The 25,232-nt window shown below is 38.9% G+C and overlaps 1 protein-coding gene across 2 annotated transcripts; it reads right to left on the bottom strand.

Annotated features, from left to right (window-relative positions):
- Positions 1-420: 420 nt before the first annotated feature.
- HORMAD1 (HORMA domain containing 1) lies at positions 421-23,327 on the bottom strand (the record flags this gene model as incomplete). 2 transcript variants are annotated; one of them, XM_080648470.1, is made up of 14 exons in its annotated part: positions 421-501; positions 2,663-2,734; positions 4,635-4,718; positions 5,936-6,012; positions 6,086-6,152; positions 9,072-9,331; positions 11,048-11,199; positions 11,655-11,722; positions 14,622-14,648; positions 14,914-14,934; positions 16,946-16,982; positions 17,636-17,699; positions 22,549-22,693; positions 23,271-23,327. In XM_080648470.1, 14 exons carry the CDS (start codon positions 23,301-23,303, stop codon positions 421-423), a joined length of 1,188 nt encoding a protein of 395 aa, XP_080504596.1. The 2 variants fall into 2 exon arrangements, with proteins under 2 accessions (XP_080504596.1, XP_080504595.1); XM_080648469.1 differs by lacking the exon at positions 14,914-14,934 and having other exon boundaries at positions 23,271-23,303.
- Positions 23,328-25,232: the final 1,905 nt, after the last annotated feature.

The following is a 25,232-nucleotide window of genomic DNA, read 5'->3' on the forward strand; positions in this document are numbered from 1 at the left end:
TTGCAAACAAAACCAGTTAAATGGTATAGTTTTAACATAAGTAAAAAGTTAATTTCTTCCCAAAATATAACACCAAAATAAACATTATTTGTTTCAAAAATGGCTTTAGAGGACCTTAAAAAATTAATGTTTGTTTAAAGAAAGTTTCCACCAAAATGGAAGATATATCAATATTGAGTAGTTAATAAACAGAATCAATTATGACAATGGTTCTTTTGGTTTTATTAACAAGTTCTATTGGATTTGTCTTAGATAAGTTTAAGGATCACAATATGATAGCTAAGAATTCATTTTAGTGTACTAACTGCTTAAGACTACATATAAATTTCCAGAGGTCGGGTAAACACACCTTAAAATAGTAATATAGTGTCCTTTAAATGTAGAGATGAACTTTGCAATCATGCAGAAGAAAAATAATTTTTATATATGTTCCTTTGGTTCACTAAACTTTCTTCTTTTTGGCACTGACTTTTGACTAGCAGAATCAATGTGATGAAGAACCTGTCAAAAGAAAGCAACTACTAAGAATCGGTATTTTACAGTTTAAATGTCTTTAATTTTATCTTTTTATGTTTCTGAAGTTTCTTTCTTCTTCTTTTTAAAAAAATTATACCTAGCATATCTATGTCCTCCTAAAGTAGGTTACCTGGGTTCTTTAAAAGTAGGGTAAATTTTGTTATTGACATATTTAAATCTTCTGATGGCTGCTGAAAGTACATACTTGCAAATTATAAGGGTTGTTGGAGTAGATAAATAGAGTTAACATTATGCTCTCAAAATAGTAAAATATTTTGGGGGATAGAGAGAGGGAAAAAGGATTATAAAATGAGCTGCAGATAGAGAAACATTCTACCTAGGCACAATGTAAGATTTAAATCATGTTTTCTTTTTATATCCCTGGTACTTAGCAGTGCCTAATAGATAGTAGACATTCAATGCACACTTTTGAATGACTAGGATGACAAACTAGGAAAATTCCTAACTAGATTCCCTGAGTTATTGAACTTTGATTTTTCTGGAAGAAACTTACAAAGGATACAAATTGAATTATGATTTTGCAGGGAGAGAAATCAAGGCTTAATACATTGGGAAAAATGAAAGAATCTAATATATTAGTGAAATGTCAAATTATTCCATTCCCTTCTTAAGATATGTAAATTTTTGAGATTACCCCTTTAACATTTGATTTTTAAAAAGTTTTAAGTTTTCAGTTTCTAATTTTAACCTACTAATAACACTAAAAATTTTTAGTTGAAAAAGTGTAAATATTAATCTCAGAAATGACAAATAACATTATCTCATTTAGTAAAATGAGATTCCAAATATAGAACAACTGTTATAGGATTTAGGTCAGGGAAAATTTTTTCTCCTAAGGTACTAAGAAGAAATACTATATTTTTAAGGAACATGTGGATTTGGCAATTTATGTTTCTGCTTTAGTTTTGATCTTAGAAAGTTCAGATCAAATTTGTGACCCAATTTTAGCTTTATGTAAATAAAATTAGAGGGCTGGTGCATGAAAATTCATGCACTGGAGTGGCGGGGAGGGGGTCCCCTCAGCCTGGCCTGCCCCCTCTCACAGTCCAGGAGCCCTCAGGGGCAGGAGGTGACCTGGCGATCAGGGGTAGGCGATGCCCCATCATATCTCTGCTGTTGCCACTGCCGGCAGCGCAAGGCTCGGCTGGCCCTGGTTACCTGCGCCTCGGGCTGGCCCTGGGCAGCTGGGCAGCCGCCATCTGAGGCTTGCCTGCGTATCCGGCTGGCCCTGGGCGGCTCGGGGGATGAGGAAACTGGGGGACTCTGGAGGCAGGTACGCGGAGCAGCTGGACCTGCCTAGGGGTGGGCCTGGCCTTGCCGCGCACCTGCCACCCCGGTGGGGCTGAGTGGACTAGGCGCTGCCATCTTGTGGCTGTGGGCGCCACCATCTCTGAGGGCGGGCCAGTCAATTAGCATATTCCCTCCTTATTGGCTGTGGGCGCCCCCATCTTTGAGGGCAGGATAGTCAATTAGCATATTCCCTCCTTATTGGCTGTGGGCACTGCCATCTTTGTGATGGTGTGAGGAGGGTCAATTAGCATATTCCCTCTTTATTAGATAGGATGGCTTGAATATTCTTGTACTCTCATTTTCTCATTCTCATATTTTCGTGATACTGATTTTATTTTATAAATTCCTCCAGCTACTTCAAATCATTCATGGAATCAGACATTACATATTTACATGGAGAAAATTAATACACCAACATACTGTATCTTATTTTAAACTCACTCCATTTTTAGAACCAAATATATTTTTAAAAGATTTGGATATCATGCCCTAACCGGTTTGGCTCAGTGGATGGAGCGTTGGCCTGCGGACTCAAGGGTCCCAGGTTCAATTCCAGTCAAGGGCATGTACCTTGGTTGCGGGCACATACCCAGTGGGGAGTGTGCAGGAGGCAGCTGATCGATGTTTCTCTCTCATCTATGTTTCTAATTCTCTATCCCTCTCCCTTCCTCTCTGTAAAAAGTCAATAAAATATATTTTAACAAAAAAAGATTTGGATATCAGAGCTCTGAGGTATATCAAGGGATATTATATTTGTCATCTTCAATTTAATCCATAATTATGATATTCTGACACTTGCCATTTTATTCAACCTATATATTATCATAAGACTTACCGTTTTTCCAGATTCTAGTTGACGTCTCTTCCGATTTGCTTTAGAAGATTTTACTGGTTTATTTCCATTAGCCTTCAAAAAAAGAGAATAATTACTAATGGGTTACTTCTCAAAGAACAGCACTTGATTTTTAACCATAGGTACTATATGAAGTTTTTAAAAAACAAAACAGCTTTACTGAGATGTAATCCAGACACCATGCAATTCACCTATTTAATAGCTCACAGAGCTATGCTATCATCACCATTGTCAATTTTAGAACATTTTTATCACTCTAAAAAGAAGCCCTCTCCCCTTATAGTTATCACTCATCTATTCCCCCATCTTCCCACCAACTCAATGACTTTCTGAATCTATAGAAATCCCTATTCTGGACCTTCATGTAAATGGAATCATATAATATGTGGACTTTTGTGTCTGACTTCTTTCACTTAGCATAATGTTTTCAAGGTCCATCCAAGTTGTAGCATGTACTGATACACCATTTCTTTTTATAGCTGAATAATATTCTATTGTCTGTATATGCCACATTTTATCTATTCATCCTTTGATAGACAATTATGTTTTTTTCCACCTTTTGACTACCGTTAATAATGTCAGATATTTAGTTTTTAAAACGAATACTGAATGACAAATTATTATCTATCATACTATTATTCTCTAATAGGACATACTTTTCTGTTGCTTGAAATTACTCTTCAATAGTAACTTCCTTAGTATATATACTATTAAATATTTTCATTTATTGCCCTTTCCTAACCATAATTCAGTCATGATTCTCAAAATCAGGAGTACTTTTGGCAGTCTTTATATCCAAAAACATGGGCAATTTCAGAAGTGAATTTATGTTCCCAAAACATCCTAATGTTACATTACAAGGAAATCTTTGAACCATGACTTCCTGGTTCATAGGTTAATGCCCAACCACTGAGCAACACCGGCCAGGCTACCTAATAATTGTTTTTAATGCTGGCTTTTCTCCCTATATCCTAAAAAAGGATACTCATCCTAAATAGAAGCTTCCTAGGAAGAACATTTTGCTGTTAGAAATACTAATTTTTGAAATTCTTTTATCTTTTGCTTTCATCAGCAGACTAGTTTCAATGCTGTTTTATGCCAGTTCTAACTTCCCATTGAGAATGTTGGGGGGAAAGGAGACTTAAAAATGGCACTATAATCAGTGATGTGCTGGTAAATGTTTAATAACTGGTTCTCTGGGGACAAATTCTGGGTTGAGGCATTTGCTGATATCCATACTGTAAATACTCTATCATGTCCAATTTCAAGCTGCCAACATGATGTCACTGAATGAGGAGTGGGGAGAAATACTCCAGCATACCACTGTTAGAATGCGCTGTTTTCTATTTTTGGACATGATATTTTGCATATTTTACAGAATGCTTTTTTTTCACCTCTGAACCTTTGAGAGTAACTTAAAGGTTTAAAATAAAATACAAATTCCTATTTAATACAATTCATACCAAAAAGTAAAACAAAGCAGTGTTTGCCTTTTTGCTTAAGAACATGAGATTCACTTTATGTAAAATGTATATAAAACATTCATTTTTAATGTCTTATTAACAAGATAATCCATTTATAAGATAGAACATGAAGCATGGCATTTCCTTGGGAGTCTACTAGTATATAATGGTGTCACTTCTCAAAGCCTTTTCTGGATGTCCCTCTCTAATGTATCTTCAATGAAATTAACCATTCTTTCCTTTGTGGCTCTATGTAGCTTATTCAGACTGCTATAATGACCCTATATCGCTGCTTGTTGACCTCCAATTACTAAACTTTTAGCTAAGAACAGGAACTATGTGTTATTTCTAACACCTAGTAAAGTATTTGACACATAGTAGGTGCTTACTAAATATTGGTCCAATAAATGAAGTGTTCATAAGCAAAATAAACTCATATATGGGGGGAAATTATAAGGTTAGAATGGAAAGCAATCTAAAGAGACACTTACTATTTTTTTCTGAAAAATTTTTCCACTTCTTGTTTTGCTTTCAGACATAACAAGTTCAGATGTTTTACTGACTAACTGCTCAACCTAGAGAAGAAAATAATTACACATAACATAATATAATCCTATTGAACCATGTGTTCTCATAACACAATAATGGGGTTTTAAAATTCAATTATAGTCCGGCCGGTATGGCTCAGTGGTTGAGCATCGACTTATGAACCAGGTGGTCACAGTTAGATTCTTGGTCAGGAGGTCAGAAGGTCAGGGGGTCAAGGCACATACTTGGGTTTTAGGCTTGATTCCTGGTGGGGAGCATGCAGGAGGCAGCCAGTCAACGATTCTCTATTATCACTGATGTTTCTACCTCTCTCTCTTTCCCTTCCTCCATGAAATCAATAAAAATATATTTTTAAAAAATAATTCAATTACATAAAATTTAGGGTCTTGTTTGTTGAGGTAATGAAACCAATAATTTTGAGTTGGTCTTTACTGTCATAAAAAGTACAAATATAAAGATAGTGAAACTGACACTGTTCACAGTTGACCATTCACTGAGCTGAGAAAGTCCCAAATGATCATCACCAGGTACTACTCTTCTGGAAGAAAAACTTTAGCTCACTGCCAATGGAAAAGGGGGCTGTGTAAAGGGAGACAATCATCAATAACATTTTCAAGTTCATTTTATCTAAATGTTACTTCTAGATTTTACTGTAAATGGAAAACAAAATTAAACATGCTCTGCTCCAAGGCAACAAAAATGTATTATATATTCCATTTGTAAATACAAAGGGTGGTATATAATAATTGCTTAAGATTCCATCTAGCTCTGAAATATTGAGATTCTATGAACAATATGTAGATTACTAAACAAATCTACCAATAATATACTTAAAACTTTCAACATATAATTCCCAAATTTTGTTAATGAGCATTCTTAATACCTAATTTTCTCCTAAAAGACCTAGATTAAGAAAATCTGAGAAATAACTAAATAAACACATAAGCAACAGTCTTAAAAAAAAAAAAAAAAAAAAGTTAAGCCCTAGCGGGTTTGGCTCAGTGGATAAAGCGTCGGCCAATGGACTGAAGGGTCCTAGAGTCATTTCTGGTCAAGGCATGTACCTCAGTTGCAGGCTTGATCCCCAAGCAGAAGAAAACCAATGTGACTCTCTCACATAAATGTTTCTCTCTCTGCACTCTCTCTAAGAATCAATGGGAAAATATCCTTGGGTGAGGATCAACAAAAAATAAAAATAAGAAAAAAACAAATTAAAAGTAAGATGGAACTATCAAGTTTATACCTGAGAATGAGAAATTGAAAGCTCTGGACCTTCTTTAGATTTCATAAATTCATCTTCCTCACAAACTAAACTTGGTTCTGGAAAAAAAAAAGTTAAAAGTATAAAACTGAGTTAGAAGTGAATTAATCTACATTTACATTAACTTCGTACCTCCAAGTTCAGAAGATCCAGGATTTTTTTTCTGCTCTTCTGTTTTCATTTCAATGTCAAAATCATCCTATATAATTATGTGGGGGGAAAAAGGACACATTTCAAAAAGAAACTAAAACAACTTGGTAGACCTATTTAAACAAATTTGTTTTCTGTGAAGGTTAAATCCTATATAATAAAAGGCTAATATGCAAATTCACCCCTCAACCGGGAGTTCGACCAGGGGGCTGGGCCGGCCCACCAACTGCCTTGGTTTCCTTCCGCTTGGGGTTCAAGCCCCTCCCCGCAGCTGGCCCGATCGGCCAATCGGGGCAGGCCGGCCGGACCCCACCCATGCATGAATTCATGCATTTGGCCTCTAGTATAACAGACTACAACTTCCTTATGCTTGCTAGAAATAAAGTGGTCGTATAATTACTATAACAAGGCAACTTATTTATCCTAAGTATAAAATACTTTACAGGGTTGCTTTGAGAACAAATGATAAAAATACATAATTTTCTCAAAATGTATAATGGTTCTAAGAACCTTTAGATCTTACTGTTTGAGGGCACTGTATTAGACATATTCACACAACAAGCTGCCACTTCTATAGCTCTGGAATTTCCACACAGATGTTAGCATACACTCTGAACAGGTTTAATGTCTACTTTATAAGTATTATTCCCTATGTGACATATGTCAAAGAACTTTAAATAATTTTTAAAATGTTTTTATTGATTTTAGAGAGAAGGGAGGAGAGAAACATTGATAGGCTGCCTCCTCCATGGGGTGGGGTGGGGAGGGGTTGGGGATGGAGCTTGCAACCCAGGCATGTATCCTGACTGGGAATTGAACCGGTGACCTCATGGTGCATGGAATAACACTTAACCAACTGAGCCACATGGGCCAGGGCCAAGCTTTAAATATTTTAAAGAATGCTACATAAATCCCAGACATATTTGTTTATAAAGCAAGACTGGGGTTCAGTTTTTAGGGAAAATATTTCTTCTTTAACTGTATTGGTTGAAAATGAAATTTTTCTATTTGTAAGAATGTGGGCACAGAGCCTAAATCAGAATAGTCAGAACTGTGGTCCCAATTTAGAATAAAATGAGACAAGAGAAAACAATAAAGATGAGATTAAAGAAAATTGTTAATGATGAAAGATTTTCTTGGAGTGAGGCAACAACAACAAAAACTTTTTTTTTTAAATATATTTTATTGATTTTTCACAGAGAGGAAGGGAGAGGGATAGAGAGTTAGAAACATCGATGAGAGAGAAACATCGATCAGCTGCCTCCTGCACACCTCCCACTGGGGATGTGCCCGCAACCAAGGTACATGCCCTTGACCGGAATCGAACCCGGGACCCCCCAGTCCGCAGGCCGACGCTCTATCCACTGAGCCAAACCAGTTTCGGCAACAAAACTTTTTTACACTTATATTCATCCATTCATTCAACCAATACTACTGAGAATGCACACTTGTAAATCTAAGTGCTAGGTATAGGAGGACAACAGTAAGATACTTTTTCTTCTGCCCTAGCTGGTTTGGCTCAGTGGATAGAGCGTCGGCCTGTGGACTGAAGGGTCCCAGGTTCGATTCCAGTCAAGGGCACATGCCTGGGTTGTGGGCTCAATGCCCAGTAGGGGGCGTGCAGGAGGCAGCTGATCGATGATTCTCTCATCATGGATGTTTCCATCTCTCTCCCTCTCCCTTCCTCTCTGAAATCAATAATAAAAAAAAAGATACTTTTTCTTCCTTCTAGGAACTCCAGGCTGCTTCAGGACTGACTCTGCAAGAAATTCAAGCAGAGCTAATAGTATTGTAAAAAGGGTTCCAGCATTAGTTGGGGAATTGGACTAGATCAGTGGTTTTCAGACTATGCTCCAGAGACCAAACTATGCTCCCCACTATTAGGGAAGTTCAGGTAGTTGGCTGGGCCTCTAGGACCATTCCAGGCTTCATCAGGGGTGGGCAAACTTTTTGACTCGAGGGCCACAATGGGTTCTTAAACTGGACCAGAGGGCCGGAACAAAAGCATGGATGGAGTGTTTGTGTGAACTAATATAAATTCAAAGTAAAGGAGCAGAGGGGAGAGCAAGAGAACCCTCCGCTCTTTCGGCTCCGCAGGCCGGATAGAACAGCTGAACGGCCGGATCCGGCCCGCGGGCCGTAGTTTGCCCACGGCTGTTTGTTGCACTTTTAAATAATCTATATATATGAAAACCTAAGCAACGGGTCAACTGTTCGACTGGTCGACTGTTTGGTCACTATGATGCACACTGACCACCAGGGGGCAGACGCTCAATGCAGGAGCTGCCCCCTGGTGGTCAGTGTGCTCCCACAGCGAGAGCACCACTCAATGAGCTTATCCAGCGGGCAGTGATGGCAGGCACAGTGGAGCTGGGATGAGCGGGAGCCAGTGGTGTGGTGCCCGGCCTGGGCTGGGGCTCCTCCCTGGCCGCCTGCCGCTTCGAGCACTGCTACATCCCTTGGGGGATGTTGGACTGCCGAGGATCAGGAAACCGGCAGTCCGACATCCCCCAAGGGGTCCCAGGTTGCGAGAGGGCACAGGCCAGGCTGAGGGAACCCACCAATGCACGAATCCATGCACCAGGCCTCTAGTGTTTGTATAAAAATAAAAAGCATTAAAACATTTTGAATTTTCAAACTGGGTTGGGGCATATTCAGAGTGTATGCTAATATCTGTATGGAAATTCCAGAGCTATAAAAGTGGCAGCTTATTGTGTGAACATTTCTAATTTAGTGCCCTCAAACAACAATAAGATCTAAGGGTTCTTAGAATCAGCATACATTTTGAGAAAGTTGTATATTTTTATAATTTGTCCTTTAAAACAAGCCTATACCTTCTTTAAGGTCCCTTCCAACCTTGAGTTTATGTTTCTGATACAGTATTTATACAAATATTAACAAGAGCTATTAAAGTTCTCATTGAGACAAACATTACTACTGTACTTTATATTTCTTTAAATACACTTACAGATGTATAATGCTCCTGTTCATCTTCTGGATCATCTTCGTCCATGAGAATTTTTTGAAATGGTGTTTTTAACTGGTTTGGAAATAATACAGTTGAATCAATATTTTCCATTCGTTCTTTCTCAGTGGTCACCTTTACTTTGAAGGTGTGAAAGGGTGTTGGGACTTCTCCCACATTTAAGTACATAGGCTCCCCTTCAAATATCACTCCTTCACAATCACCATCCTTAAAACCAGGAGGCTGGTAATCTGGGGGTGTAACTGCAAAAAAGTAAGTATAAACTGTGCTGTTCATGAAATTGAAGAAAATATTATTATATTAAAAATAGATGCAGATTGAAGAAATTTTAAATACAATAAAAAGTAAAAATCACCCTCCTATTGTCTCCAAGTTCTTATTTTATTCCCTAAAGGTAACCTTTTTATTTTTTTTCACTTCACTGTCTGTGTGATCTTGAGGAAATTATTTATCATCCTTGATTTGTTTTACTCATCTGTCAAATGGGGAAAATAACAGGACCTACCTCATAGGGTAATTGTGGGTATTAAATGAGTTAAAGTGTGCAAAATGCTCAGAACAGGACTGGCACATAGTAAGTATTTAATAAATGCCAGTAGTTTTTATGTTGTTGCTTTATGTTCTTTTAGAAGACATAGATCATGCATGTAAAATTTATAATATTCCATATATATTCATATATATATACTTAAAACACAAATAAGATCATACCTGTGCCAACCTGTTTTTAACATCTTTTAAATGTTTTAATATTTCTTGACTAACTTAATTTATCAGCACATTTTTAAAAATAATTTTTTAATGTTTTTACTGATTTGTAGAGAGAAGAGGAAGGGAGAAGGAGAGAGAAATAGAAACATTGATGATAGAGAAACATCTGATGATCGGCCTCCTCCTGCACACCCCGCCACTGGGGGGTTAAGCCTGCAACCCAGGCATGTGCCTTGACTCCGAATCGAACTGTGACCTCTTGGATTCTGGGTTGATGCTCAGCTGCTGAGCCACACTGGATGGGCTATCAGTGCATTCTTTTTAATAGTTTGCACAGTATTTTATTATATAGATGCACCATAATTTACTTACATAATCCTCCAATGAAGGACACTCAAGATTGTTTCCAGTTTGTTCCTGTTTTAATCAATAGTATAATGAAAATTCTTAATATATATAACTTGCATATTTGTGTAAGTATATTCCTAAGATATTTTCCTAGCTATAGAATTTTTGGATTAAAGGCAATGTGCATTTAAAATTGTAATACTACCAATTTGTTATTTTAAAATGTTGTACCTATTCATATTCTCTCAAGAGTGTATAAAAATGCCTTCTTAGAGATAAAACAAAAATAAAAAATAAAAATAAAACAAAAAAAATAAATTAAAAAAAAAAAATGCCTTCTTCCCCTCCACACCCTTGCCAATAATGGGTTTACAAATTTTGCTGATCTAATAAGTGAAAAATGGTATCTTTTTCATTTCTTTAATTATGAGTAAGACTGTACCTTTCATAGATATGTTATTATCACTGGAGAAGTCTATGTATTTTTTAAAGCCCATTTTTTCAATTCTTTCTTTTTCAAATGTTGATATGAAATGTAAATTTTGTGATTTCAAAAAAGTATATAACAATTTAGATCCTTACAAACATTTGGGATGAAAACCAATCGTTTCAACAATAGTAAAATATGCAGATACTAAAACAGTATGTATTGCAGCCCAGCCAGCGTGGCTCAGTGTTTGAGTGTCGACCTATGAACCAGGAGGTCACGGCTCGATTCCCTGTCAGGGCACACGCCCAGGTTGCAGGCTCAATCCCCAGTGTGGAGAGTGCAGGAGGCAGCTGAGTGATGGTTCTCTGTCACCATTGATGTTTCTATCTCTCTCTCCTCCTCCTTTCTCTCTGAGATCAATACAAATATGTATTTTAAAAAATAAAACAGTATGTATTGCAAATAGTACCTTCATCATAGTAAAAAAGTTTCATGGTCAAGCAAACATCATTAGGTAAAGGTTCCAGATTTTGCATTAGAACATACATCTTGCGAATGAGGAGAATACTTGCTTTCTTGGTGTCGGCACATAACATACTAGATTCAGTGCTTTGACTGTTACTAGAAGAGAATCACACATTATTTTATGACACCTGTAGCTTCTAATAACATAGCTTCACATTTTACTATTTGAGATTCTTATTTCTATTAAAGCATTAAGTTGTGAAGTTGAAAGAAACCATAAAATGCCAAACTAGTAGCTTAATTTTACATAAATAAATATGCATTTTATATAAGATGTTTGAAGAAAACCAATCATGGATTTTAATTATATTTATAATCACTCAAGCATACAATAGCTTTCCTACTCTTTGGCTCTGTTTCACCATTAAAATAACATATAATTAGCCACAGAATCCTGGTTTACAGCTACTCCAAGGATATTTGGTACAGCTACACCTTGATTGTTAATTGGGGATGTCTGAAAAGTTCCAAATTAATCCTGAAGTTTAGTTATATAGTATTAATATGAATAAATGGTAATCTGTCAGAAAAAGAAAACTATAGAACAATACCTTATGAAGTCCATGACTGGTCCATTCCCGGTGTACTTGAATTTAAATTGGTAACATTCTGAAATTGTCTTAGGTAGAAAACACTGCAGTTATGAATCTGATATACAGTACTGGAAGCCAAGTAGCTATATACTGCTTTTGTATGACTTAATATCCTCTCTAATAAAGAGGGAATATGCTAATTGACCTTCATGCCGTCACGAAGATGTTGGTGCCCACAGCCAATAAGGAGGGACTATGCTAATTGACTGTCACACCCTCAAATATGGTGGCACCCACAGCCAATAAGTAGGGAATATGCTAATTGACTGTCCCGACCTCAAAGATGGCGGCGCCCACAGCCACAAGATGGTGGTGCCCAGTCCCCTCAGCCCTGCCGGGGCGGTAAGCACGCAGCAAGGCCAGCCTCCAGAGTCCCCCAGTCCCCTCAGCCCCCAAGGGCCGGCCCGAGGCGCAGGCAAGTCTTGGATGGCGGCTGCCCAGCCGATGCCTGAGGCGCAGGCAAGCCTTAGATGTTGGCTGCCCAGCTGTCCAGGGCCGCCCGAGGCTCAGGTAACCAGGGTTGGCTGAGGCTTGCGCTGCCAGCAGTGGCAGCAGCAGAGGTGTGATGGGGTGTCGCCTTCCCCTGATCGCCAGGTTGCCTCCTGCCCCTGAGGGCTCCTGGACTGTGAGAGGGGGCAGGCCGGGCTGATGGACCCCCCGACCAGTGCATGAATTTTCATGCACCGGGCCTCTAGTTTACCTAATAATTTTTCTGCCATATTAATCCCTATTTGTTCACTGAAACTTTAAAGGCCCAATAGTTGATTACCATGGTTTGGGATTTAGGGCTTCAATCTTGGAGAGAAATTTATTCTCCTACTCATTGCAATGTATGTTAGATATATCAGAGAGAAAGAATTCCTTGGCAGACAGATAAGGAAGGGAGGCAGCATATCTCTTACTTTAGCAGAACGACAAAGCACAGGCCTTCAATTCTTGCTATACTGTAACCACAAGCAAGTCATTTACGCTTTTTAAAATATATATATTTTTATTGCTTTCAGAGAGGAAGGGAGAAGGAAAGAGAGATAGGAACATCAATGATGAGAGAGAATCAATGATCGGCTGCCTCCTGCATGCTCCCTACTGGGGATTGAGCCCACAACCTGGGCATGTGCCCTGACAAGGAATTGAGCCGTGAGCTCCTGGTTCATAGGTCAATGCTCAAGCACTGAGCCATGGAGGCTGGGCCATTTAGGCTTTCTAAGTCTCAGTTTCCCCAGCTAATGAAAGGGTTTGAAAATAGTACCTATCTCATTGGTGGTTGAGTATATTTATCAAGTGGGATAATTTATACAGAGCCCTTAATGAAGTGCCTGGCACAACAAGCATTAAATATTAGTTCATCAGCAAGGTTTCTCGTTTATTGAAAGAAAAAAATGTGTAACTATAAAACATCTGAAAATAAATGAACATATTTCTGAACAGTTAGTTTCTGAACAATCAACTAATTCATAGCCTTTTACCATATGATTTTGTCTCCATGGACATATATTAAGGCATGAATATTAAAGAAAAGACACATTCCCAGCCCGCTTGAAACTCTAGTACTTTTATTGCATTCTTTACATTTCAGTGCTCTATAGGGAAGGGGATCAGTTCTTTTTAAAAAAAAAAAAAAAATCTGCTTCTCCATGACTGAGTAAAACACTGTGTTATAACAGATATAATGTAATGGTTAAGCACCCAGATCAGGAACTGGACTTCTTAGGTCCAAATTCTGGTTCTGTCACTGTGAACATAGGCAAGAAACCTTATATCTAGGTTTTCTTATTTATAAAGTAGAGATGATAATGGTAGTTACCTCACGAAGGTTGTGATGAATCAATGAGATAACACATAGAAAGCTCCAAAGAACACAGTCTAATAAGAGTAGGCAATCAGCCCTAGCTGGTTTGGCTCGGTGGATAGAGCTGTGGCCTGTGGACTGAAAGGTCCAGGTTCGATTCTGGTCAAGGGTACATGCCAGGGTTGCGGGCTTGGTTCTCAGTAGGGGGCGTGCAGGAGGCAGCCGATCAATGATTCTCTCTTATCATTGATGTTTCTCTCTCTCCCTCTCCCTTCCTCTCTGAAATCAATAAAAATATATATAAAAAAAGAGTAGGCAATCAAGATCCCCCTCCACCCCCAGTTTCTTATCTTCTGGTTTTTCTTTTCATTTCTTGTAATCCCTACTTGAACTGTCAGATGAACTGGTGGATGTGACTGAACTGGGATGAATATCCAAAGTTTAAGAAGGAGTTTTGTTTTTCTCAAACCCAACCCCTTTCATCCTATATAATAAAAGGCTAATATGCAAATAGACTGAATGGCAGAAAGACCTGTCGCTATGATGCGCACTGACCACCAAAGGGCAGACACTCAACGCAGGAGCTGCCCCCTGGTAGTCAGTGCGCTCCCACAAAGCCAGGCTCATGGCTGGCGAGCACAGTGATGGTGGCGGGAGCCTCTCCCACCTCCGCGGCAGCGTTAAGGATGTCCAACTGCTGGTCTGGGGAGCGGGCCTAAGCCATCAGTGGAACATCCCCCGAGGGCTCTTGGACTGCAAGAGGGTGCAGGTCAGGCTGAGGGACACCTCCCCCCCCCAGTGCAAGAATTTAGTGCACTGGGCCTCTAGTAATTCTATAAAAGGAATACTGTAAAGAATCAGAAGTCAGGATATTTAAGTTATTTCAAATGGTCTGTGGCTTTGTGACCTAGGATCAGTCACATAATCTCTCTTATAGTAAGTGTATTAATTTGTTTGAAGATGATAATACAAACCCTGTTTTACCTCAAAAGTCTTTATGAGGTTTAAACTTGAAAATATATGTGAAAGTGCATTGATTAAAACACAATTAAAAGCATAAAATATTATATTATAATTTAAGTTATTTTTTAGATATTAGAGGCATTATGCTTCTTTAGTAACTTAAGCAGAGTTACCTGAGGGTCTTCTGGGTTGGTGTATACCTATTTTAAAATAATTTACAATTGAGTGATACAAAGCTAAGTATTCAAGGAGAACTAGATTAGTTGTTTAGACTAAAGCATTACATGAACTCAGCAAAATAAAATACAAAACAACCCCCTAAAATATTAATTCAATACTTTTCCCCAATGAAATAGATCAGTTACTTGAATAAAGTGAAATAATTAATTGATGGTTTTAGTATTACTTAATTAAGCAAAGTAAAATTTGACAGTTTTTAAAAAATAACAATTTAAAAATACTTACAGCTAGAACAACAATCCTTAGCTGAAATACAACAAAGAACAAAAATCTTACTTTTATTGTATAAAATGTTTTTTCATGATGGATCATAAGAATTCTGTCCTATTTCAACATTTATTCCTAATAAGAAATAATCTTGCAGAAAATAGACTTCATATGATGCATATACAGCAACATATACTTTACATGTCTTTCTCTATTCCCTAAAATAGTTGACTTACTGAAGGATGAAATTCATGTTATTTGCTTAAGCAAACAGGAGCATTACTGCCAGTTACAAGGAAAATAAATATTTTGAAAGGACACATTAAATTTTTCCAATGTGAAAACAAACTTTGAAAGGAGAAAAAAAATACAGAATTCAGGGTTCTGCTCATTTAATAAAGGGAAGAGGCTTTTGAGACCACAGAACAGAGAATCACAGGAAATCATTCACTCGAGTAACCTGCCAAAATCTAAGTCATCCTTGATTTAGATCTTTTGCTAATACTCCAGAACCAATCTACCACCAAGTCCAATCAATTCTACTATGAAACATACCCTAAATCTCTTCTTTTTTTTTTTTCTTTTTTTTTTAACTCTTCTTCTGCTATCCTGGTCTAAACCACCAGTTTCCCCCACCCCCGTTCGCCCAGTACTGTAATAATAGATTAAAGTGCTATTCTGCTTAATTTCAATCTTATTCTACTTCTACAGTATATTCTCTAAATAGCAGCCAGAGTGATTTCTAATTTAACATATAAATCAAATAATGTTACATTTCTACTCAAAATCTTCTAATGATTTTTATCTGCACCTAAAGTAAAATCCAAACTATTTACCTACATAGCTGTGAATGCTCTTGCCCTCCCTCTCTCTCCAAGCTCATCTCATGCAACTCTACACTGTTCATTGCACTCCAATCATACTGGCCTTTTTGTTCCTTGAATTCTCCAAACTCCCCTCCAGCTCTGAATTTGCTGCTCTGCTAGGAATATTCTCTCCCTAATATCAATGCCTGCCTGGTTTATTCTCATTTAAGTCTCAGCTTAAATCCCATCTCCTCACAGTAGCTCCTCTAAAGTTACCTCACCTTTCATTTGCCACATTTTTTAAAAAATTTTAATTGCATTTATCTGACTTGCTTGTTTGACTATTTTCCCTCTATAGAAGGGACCCTCTTTATCTTTTTGACCACTGTTAGCTTACCCAGCTCCTACCCAGAATATGTGTCTAGCACACAGTAGGCACTCAATATTTAATAAACATTAAATATTTAATGCCTTAATGAGGGAGATTAGTGACCATAGATAAAGTTTTACCTTTCTCACAATTTTATTTCACTTCTTTGTATATGTTGATATAAATATATGCTAACTATAAAAAGGCTCATGGTCTATATTAATTGAAATTTTACTAATTCAGAATTTGTGACAATATAACTAAGACTGATGGAAATTTACTTTTGAATGCTCATGAAGAAATTATTAAATTATTAGTATAAATAAGAGTATAGAAGACATGTGAAACTAATGAATAAACTATTTTATTTTTTAAAATATATTTTTATTGATTTCAGAGAGGAAGGGAGAGGGAGAGAGACATAAAAACATCAGTGATGAGAGAGAATCACTGATGGGCTGCCTCCTGCACAACCCCTCTTGGGGATTGAGTCCACAACCCCTGGCATGTGCCCTGACTGGGAAGCGAACCATGACCTCCTGGTTCATAGATCTATGCTCAACTACTGAGCCACACCAGCTGGGCATGAATAAACTATTTAAAGACCTTTTAATTCATTGTTTTTGTAAATTAATATGTGTGTTAATGAGTGTTAACAACCACAACAGTCTTGGCAAAATCTGTGATATAGTAATTCTATTAGCTTTAAATGAGGGGAACATTGGTCTTTAAAATATTCAAATGTTTAGGCTTTTCAGTAATTTGAACTGGCCTATGCTCAAGTTAGTTTAAATTAATGTTTTACTACATGGTAATTAATGTTACATTTGTAGAATAAATTATGGAAAAAAAGGATAAAGAGATATTGACTTACATATTTTTTCTGTAAAGCATCATAGCATCCTCGCATCCTAAAAAAATAATCAAGAATTCATTTTTAGATTGAATGTATTTTCAAAAAAGAATTCTTTTAATAAATCTCATTATCTCATAACTAAATAATATAAAATTTTCTTATTAAAGCTCCTGTCTTATTAACTAGTTTAAAATAATAAAAACAAACAATGGCAGAAATATAAAATGCTGATATGGAAGGAAGGGAAGATATAAAATATCTAACCTCAGCCTGGCCAGTGTGGCTCAGTGGTTGAGCATTGACCTGTGAACCAGGAGGTCATGATTCCATTCCCAGTCAGGGCACATTCCTGGGCTTCAGGCTCGATCCCCAGTGTGGGGTGTGCAGGAGGCAGCCGATCAATGGTTTTCTCTCATCATTGATGTTTCTATATCTCTCTTCCTCTCCCTTCCTCTTTGAAATCAATAAAAATCATATTTAAAAACATAAAAAGTAAAATATTTATGGGGAACAATAATGGGAAAATGAAGCTCACATGGAGCATAAAATTGAGAAAAAATTTAATGCAAAAATCCAAAGACCTGCAAAAATAGTATCCAAGGTTAAAGGGGGAATTGCTAAAATTGGGTTAAAAACTGAAATATATCCAAGGTACAAAAGATGTTATTTAATAAAAAAAATCCTGTTGTTAGGTATTATTTTACTTACCACTTCACTAACTGTGTAGCTCCTGGACAACTTTTATCGTCTCTCAGAATTTTGACACAAAGATCTAAACATAAAAATTATAAATTTAGAGCTACTTAAGATTAGTAAACAAGCCCTCCCACATCCATGACCCAGGAAGTGGTCCTCATCAGACACGGATTCTGCCCAACCCTTGATCTTGAACTTCCCAGCCTCTTGTTTATAAACCACCTACTCTGCTGGCACAAGTGGGACCCAGCCTTCATATAAAAGATCTTATCTTTTGTCATGGGGACAAGCTAAGGTTCCCGGCTCAGAAGATGCAGCACAGGGAGAAACCAAGATGGCAGCATAGGTAAGCACCTAAACTGCTGCCTCGCACAACAATTTCAAAACTACAACTAAAAGATAGAACGGACATCATCCAGAACCACAGGAAGGCTGGCTGAGTGGAAATTCTACAACTAGAAGGAAAGATAAAAGCTCACGGAGAATCAGAGGAGTGGCAAAGGGCTGAGGTACGGAGACATGCGTGCAGAGAGGAAGGGCGGATGAGTGCCTGGCTGGCTTTCTCTGGCAGGAGGGGGAAGGAAACCCTTGACTGCACTGAACCCCAGTTCCGACTGCACTGAACCCCAGTTCTGGGCGAAACCTCGTGGACCCAGGCTCATACAGGGGGAGTCTGGACTGTCAGGTAGAGAGAAAGGCACACGGAGACTCGGAGACTCGGGGGAGCCGCGGTGGGCAGGGGTCTGGAGGCGCGCACGTGCGAGTGTTCGCAGAGAAGACTGGATGCGGAGGTTGCCGCAGGCTTTCCCTAGCGGAAGGGAGTTGGAAGCTCCTGACTGCACTGAACCCCAGTTCCGGGCGAACCCCTGGGGACCCATGCTGCTACGGGGGGAGTCTGGACTGTCAGGCGGAAACTCAGGGGAGCCGCGGAAGGCAGAGGTCTGGAGGCGCGCACGCAAGGGCAGGGCTGATGGGAAGCCAAGACTGTCTGCTCCACCCTGAGACTCTGCCCCATCCAAGCTGAGAACAGAGGCTTTTGCAATTTTGCAAGTCTGATCCTATAAAGCTGTCTCCAGCACCGAACTTCTCCCAGCATAGACACAGCTGATCCTCACAGCCAACTGGCCTGGAGGTCAATTCCTCCCAGTGATACCAACAACAATCAAGACTTAACTACAATAAGGCTGTACACACAGTCCACAAAGGGGTGCACCAAGAGTGTCCACCTCAGGTTAACTGAGGAGGCTGACCCACTGGGCCACATAGGAAACCTAGCACACAAAGCTACCCTACCAACTCAGGGAAGCAACGAAAATGTGGAGACAAAGAAATAGATCACAAACGAAAGAAATGGAGGAAAACAAACGACTGGATATAGAACTGGATATAACCACAGTTATAAGGCTTTTCAAGAATATCCTAGAAAAGGCCGATAAATTTAGCAAGACCCTCGAATATATGAAAAAGGACCAACTAGAAATTAAACATACACTGACTGAAATAAAAAATATTATACAGAGACCCAAAAACAGACTAGAGGAATGCAAGAATCAAGTCAAAGATTTGAAATACAAAGAAGCAAAAAACACTCAACCGGAAAAGCAAAAAGCAAAAAGAATCCAAAAAGTTGAAGATAGTGTAAGAAGCCTCTGAGACAACTTCAAGCATACCAACATCAGAATTATGGGGGTGCCAGAAGAAGAGAGAGAGCAAGATATTGAAAACCTATTTGAAGAAATAATAACTGAAAACTTCCCCCACCTGGTGAAAGAAATAGACTTACAAGTCCAGGAAGCACACAGAATCCCAAACAAAAGGAATCCAAAGAGGACCACACCAAGACACATCATAATTAAAATACCAAGAGCAAAAGACAAAGAGAGAATATTAAAAGCAGCAAGAGAAAAACAGTTAATTAACTACAAGGGAGCACCCATACGATTGTCAGCTGATTTCTCAACAGAAACTATGCAGGCCAGACGCGAGTGGCAAGAAATATTCAAAGTGATGAATAGCAAAAACCTACAACCAAGATTAATCTACCCAGCAAAGCTATCATTCAGAATTGAAGGTCAGATAAAGAGCTTCACAGATAAGAAAAAGCTAAAGGAGTTCATCACTACCAAACCAGTATTATATGAAATGCTGAAAGGTATTCTTTAAGAAGAGGAAGAAGAAAAAAGTAAAGATAAAAATTATGAACAACAAATACATATCTATCAACAAGTGAACCTAAAAATCAAGTGAATTAAAAATCTGAGGAACAGAATAAACTGGTGAATATAATAGAATCAGGGGCATAGAAAAGGAGTGGACTGATAATTCTCAGGGGGAAAGGAGTATGGGGAGTGCAGGAAGAGACTGGACAAAAATCGTACACCTATGGATGAGGACAGTGCGGGGGAGGTAAGGGCAGAGGGTGGGGAGGGAACCGGGTGAAGGGGAGCTATGGGGGGAAAAAGGAGAAACAATTGTAATAATCTGAACAATAAAGATTTATTAAGTTAAAAAAAAGATTAGTAAACAACTAGAAATTTAAAGTGAAGATTATGTTCTTCAGCTGTGCATTATCTATAATAATCCTATATAATAAAAGGGTAATATGCAAATCGACCGAACGGTGGAATGACCAGTCGCTATGATGCACACTGACCACCAGGGGGCAGACGCTCAATGCAGGAGCTGCCTCCTGGTGGTCAGTGTGCTCCCACAGGGATAGTGCTGCTCAGCCACAAGTTGGGCTGAGGGCTGGCAAGTGTAGCGGTGGTGGCGGGAGCCTTTCCCTGCAGGGGGACATCCCCTGAGGGCTCCCAGACTGCGAAAGGGCGCAGGCTGGGCTGAGGGACCCCCCCACCAGTGCACGAATGTTGTGCACCGGGCCTCTAGTATAATAATAAAAGTGTAATATGCTAATTAGACTGGACAGCCGAATGACCTTCCGGACATCCTTGCAGATGACCTTCCAGATGAAGCCAGGGCTGTGAGGGCTGAGGCAAGCTGCCGTGGCTACGCCCCTTGCACAAATTTCATGCATAGGGCCTCTAGTCCTATATGATAAAAGGCTAATATGCAAATAGACCGAACAGTGGAACAACTGAACAACCGGTCCCTATGACTTGTGCTGACCACCAGAGGGCGAGTGCAGAACATGGCGGGCATTGGCAACAGGTGGCAGAGCATGGAACATGGCGGGCGTCGGCCGCAGTGGGATGGTGGAGCAGGTGAGCAGGGGCACCAGACCAAGGCAGGGCGCCGGTTGCTGTCATCGGGGCGAGCCTCTGGTGGTTACTGAAAATTCTTTGCTCCTGCACACTGCAGTCCTGTCCAGTGCTCTCACCTGCTGCTAGCACTGGCCCCACTCCCACCCGCTGCTGGTGCCAGAGCCGCCACTTGCACCCGCTGCTGGTGCTGGCCCCAATAGCTCCATGCGTTCAGCAGGTGGAAGTGGGGCTGGTGCTGTCAGTGCTTGGGAGCGGCAGCAGTGGGAGCACAGCTGCTGACAGACAGGGGACTGGGGGCCTCAGTGGGAGGGGCCAGGCAGGGGCACAGAGAATGGGCCGAGACCTGCTCCTGTGCCCACCACAGCCCTACCGCCCACAGTTCCTTTCAAGGTGCACGAATTCATGCACTGGGCCCCTAGTCAGTATATTATTATGTCAATGAACTCTCAGATGATTAGTATTAATATAATTAAAGGAAGAAAGATTATATGGAAATAATCTTTTTATCCTTATTATAAAATGGTAACATAAGGATTAGGGTGCATGTTGATAGGTAGAAATTTTAAAAGCTATAGAATACTTAAAGTTACACTTAATGCTTTCATGGCATTGTTATCCAAGAGTCTTAGAATATTTGCGATGGATGCTTATCCTAATAAATCACTTGTAAAAGGCCAAGAAGTTAACTGATTAGAGCCCTGCAAAGAAGGAACATGTAATACAGTGGAAAGAACTGAGATGATCTGTCAGTCTCAGGCTCTTTATCTGAAAAACAGGGATAATATCTAACTCATAGGCCTTTAATGTGAATTGCAAAATATCATACATAACATAGTGCTTTATATATCATGCACACATAATTGATACACAACATTAGCCACAATATTGCATACATATTATGTGCTTGGAAATATTATATATAAACTGACTGTATTAGGTATTTTTACACAAGAACATTCACTACCACTGTATGAAGCTATAAATAATATAATATTTTTATCTATTTACTTCATCATTGTAAGAGTAATGTCAGGTAAAATTATACTTGAGAAACTGAGGAAAAAATTTATGTTAATCAAAGGTATTGAATATTTTTTTAAAAAAACACTTAGATGTCCACACAAAAACTTGGACACAAATGTGACATTATTTATAATAGCCAAAAAGTGGAAACAACCCAAATATTCATCAACTGATGAATGGATAAATAAACTGTGACAGGACCATATAATGGAGTATCATTCATCAATAAAAAAGAATAAAGTACTAATCCATGCTACAATATGGATGAGCTTTGAAAACATTATGCTAAGTGAAATAAGCCAGTCACAAAGGGCATATTGTATGGTTGCAATTATACAAAATGTCCAGAATAGAAAAACCCATAGAGACAGGAAGCAGATTGGTGGTTGCTTAGGAGGGGAAGCTGAGGGAAGTGAGAGTGACTTAATGGGCATGGAGTTTCTTTGGGAGTAATGAAAATTTACTAAAATTGACAGTGGTGATAGTTGCATATCCCGTTGAACATCTAAAAATCACTCAATTGTGCAATTTAAATTAGTGAATTGTCAGGTGTGTGAATTATATCTCAATAAAGCTGTTATTAAAAAAGCAAAATCTCTAAGTAAAAAATTACAGTTTTAGAGCAAGCCAATGTAAAAATAACTATGCTTAAAGGAAGTTTTAAAATAAACATGATATTACCATCTAGATATCTTGATCCATAAGCACATTCTGGAAATATTCCTCTCAAATACGTGATGCAGGACACGGAAACGGCTAGGAGCCTCTTCACCAGCATCAAGGACTGCTGCTCAGTCGGTATCTTGCTGGGAAATACCAATGTACTCTAAATTCAAGGGAAACGAGACATTTCATTTACTAAAAGGAAGTCTTCCTGAACGTGTAGACCTAATCTTGCAAAAGCACAGTGCTTTCCCCAGGAATCCCTAACTAGTCAATAGTCCCCAGGAAGGAGCGTGGCTTCTGCCAAGGGAAGGTGGGTGCCTCCAGGCAGCAGCCTGAGGGCGACATAAAAAAAGCACTCGCTGCACAGACAGAAAACACTGTGCAAGGCGAGGGCTGTGCAAAGATGGCAATCTTACCTTTGTGGGGCCATGAACATCCGTTTTCTAGGAGTGGACGCTAGGAATGATAATTTCATCAGAGCAGCAGAACCGTATGCATTCACACCTACTGTGAACTGACCTTGAACCGGCCATTGACCGCGAGGCATCCACCATCCCAACAGGATTCTCCATTCATTCAAAATAGTTTCATTTCTTAAAACATGGAGTTTTCTGATTTCACTAAACCCTCAAACAGTTGGCTCTAATTTTCAAATATAAAAATAGCTGAGACTTAAAGACACAATAAAATTAGCTAAGTTAACATGTATTAAAATACAAAAAAACAACAACTCATACCATGGGTGTTCCCTGCAGTTGTGCAGTGGCCATCTTCTGAGGAAGTATTTTCTTTAATTCAACCTTGTGATACAAATACAAGCTTTAACTTCAGACCTTATTTTTACCCTATTCTAGTTTACTACCTATAAAGGCAGGAAGAATATGTGACTAAATGAGAGGATTCCTGTACTTAAAATGGAATCTTCAAAAACATTCTTTTTGCCTACTTGTAAGGTCCTAATTTTAAGCCATTTTACTAGCAAGCCTCACATAAATGGGTTAAGAAAGTTCTTTAAAAGACCTTTTTACGGGGGGTGTTCCACAGATTTTAGGTAGAATTGAGGAGAGGAAGGGGGAGAGAGAGAGAGACGTCATTGGTTGCCTCCCCCAGGGATGCGCCCTTGACCGGGATCCCTGCCGTGCGCGGGCGGATGCTCTAACCACTGAGCCACCGGCCAGGGCTCCAAGGCTTTTTTAAAAAAAGCATAATCTTCTATTTTTCTTCACTTCATAGTATTCAAGCATTAACAACATTGTACAGGTAGGTACTGGGTAATGAAAAACTGCCCCTGCCAAACCCTGTACAACAATCTTTTAATTTTTGTTTTAAATTTGCAGTTTCAAAATAAGCGAACGAGGTAACTTTCCTTCACTGAGCTTGTAGCACGGCTGTGGATAGAAGCCTACTCTGTGGAACAACCATAAAAGGCAAACAGAAAATATCCTAGATTTTTTATTTTTTTACTGAGTCTGGTTTCTCAGTTATAACGTTGTTATTTTGCTGTTTCCATTTTTCGGCCTCAATTTCATTTTTCTTAATCAGACAATTCAACTAGAAAAGTTCATAGAAGAGTCTATTTACTGTAAACATTTAAATTTCTCCTGATGAAGCTTGGACGAGACGTAACTTAACCTATTTTCAAAGGCCTCTAACTAAGTATACATTTTCCCCTGAATGTTTCGCCTTTAAGACTCTAAGAAACTTAAAAGTAAGCAGCCGGTGACAGAAAAAGAGATTTAAAAGTAAATATTACTACTAATAATAAAATTAATAAAGAAAAATAGACACAAACATATATATTACATAACGTCTGAGGGACAGGCACCAGCGACCAGGAGAGCGCCGCACGAAGCACGCTCTTTGCCCAATGCGCATGCGCTTTCCTTCAACGGTTGCCGGAAGAAGCCCGACAGTAGCCTTTGACCCCCAACGAGGTCAACTTTCCCGCCAAGAGTAGCGCAAGGCAGGCTGGGAACCCCAAGAACCTGGTGCCGCATCTCAACTAGAAAAGCCAGATAGATGCCCGCGGGGAAGGTTAAGTAAGTGCATGTGCAAAACGTTGCCGGTATGCACAGATTTTCTGCAGTGACCAAAGTGTCCTCAACCTCCATTTAATTAATCATAGTAATCTCGGATTGTTTTCTTTGATTTTGTTATTGAATCTACCATATAGTGCATTACCACCTTACAGTCTCATGTGACTTCGGGGAAATCAGTTTGCTCTAGCAGTCTCCGACTTCAGATGTTTATCCTGTGCCATATATCTGGGGACAGCAGATAGCTTAGAATATCATTAATGTCTCATTTAGAAACAAAATAATAAAATCAGAGCTGGTAGGTAATTTGAGATTGTCTAGCAGTACAAACTTTTTAGATTATCGATTGTTATATGTCCGAATAAATTGGGTTAGAGGTGTAAACATATCATAATTATTCATAATCTCGATATGTCTGTATTACCAGTTAGAAAACAGTGACTCCATATATGAAAAGATTTGCCCAGGGTCAAATAGGAGAGGAATGGAGACTAGAACCCTGTTTTCAGGGTCAAAAATAGTGAAAATCCCCTGGTATAAAAATTATTGTGGTTTAAATTTCTCACACGCTTCAAGTTTATAAAGAGCTTTCACATTCACTGTCACATTCTCCTACCTTACTCTTACTATGTCTCTCCCAAGTGCCTTGTGAGGAAGACACAC

The sequence above is a fragment of the Plecotus auritus genome, assembly GCF_963455305.1.
Source record: "Plecotus auritus genome assembly, chromosome: 12".
Lineage (NCBI taxonomy): Eukaryota > Metazoa > Chordata > Mammalia > Chiroptera > Vespertilionidae > Plecotus > Plecotus auritus.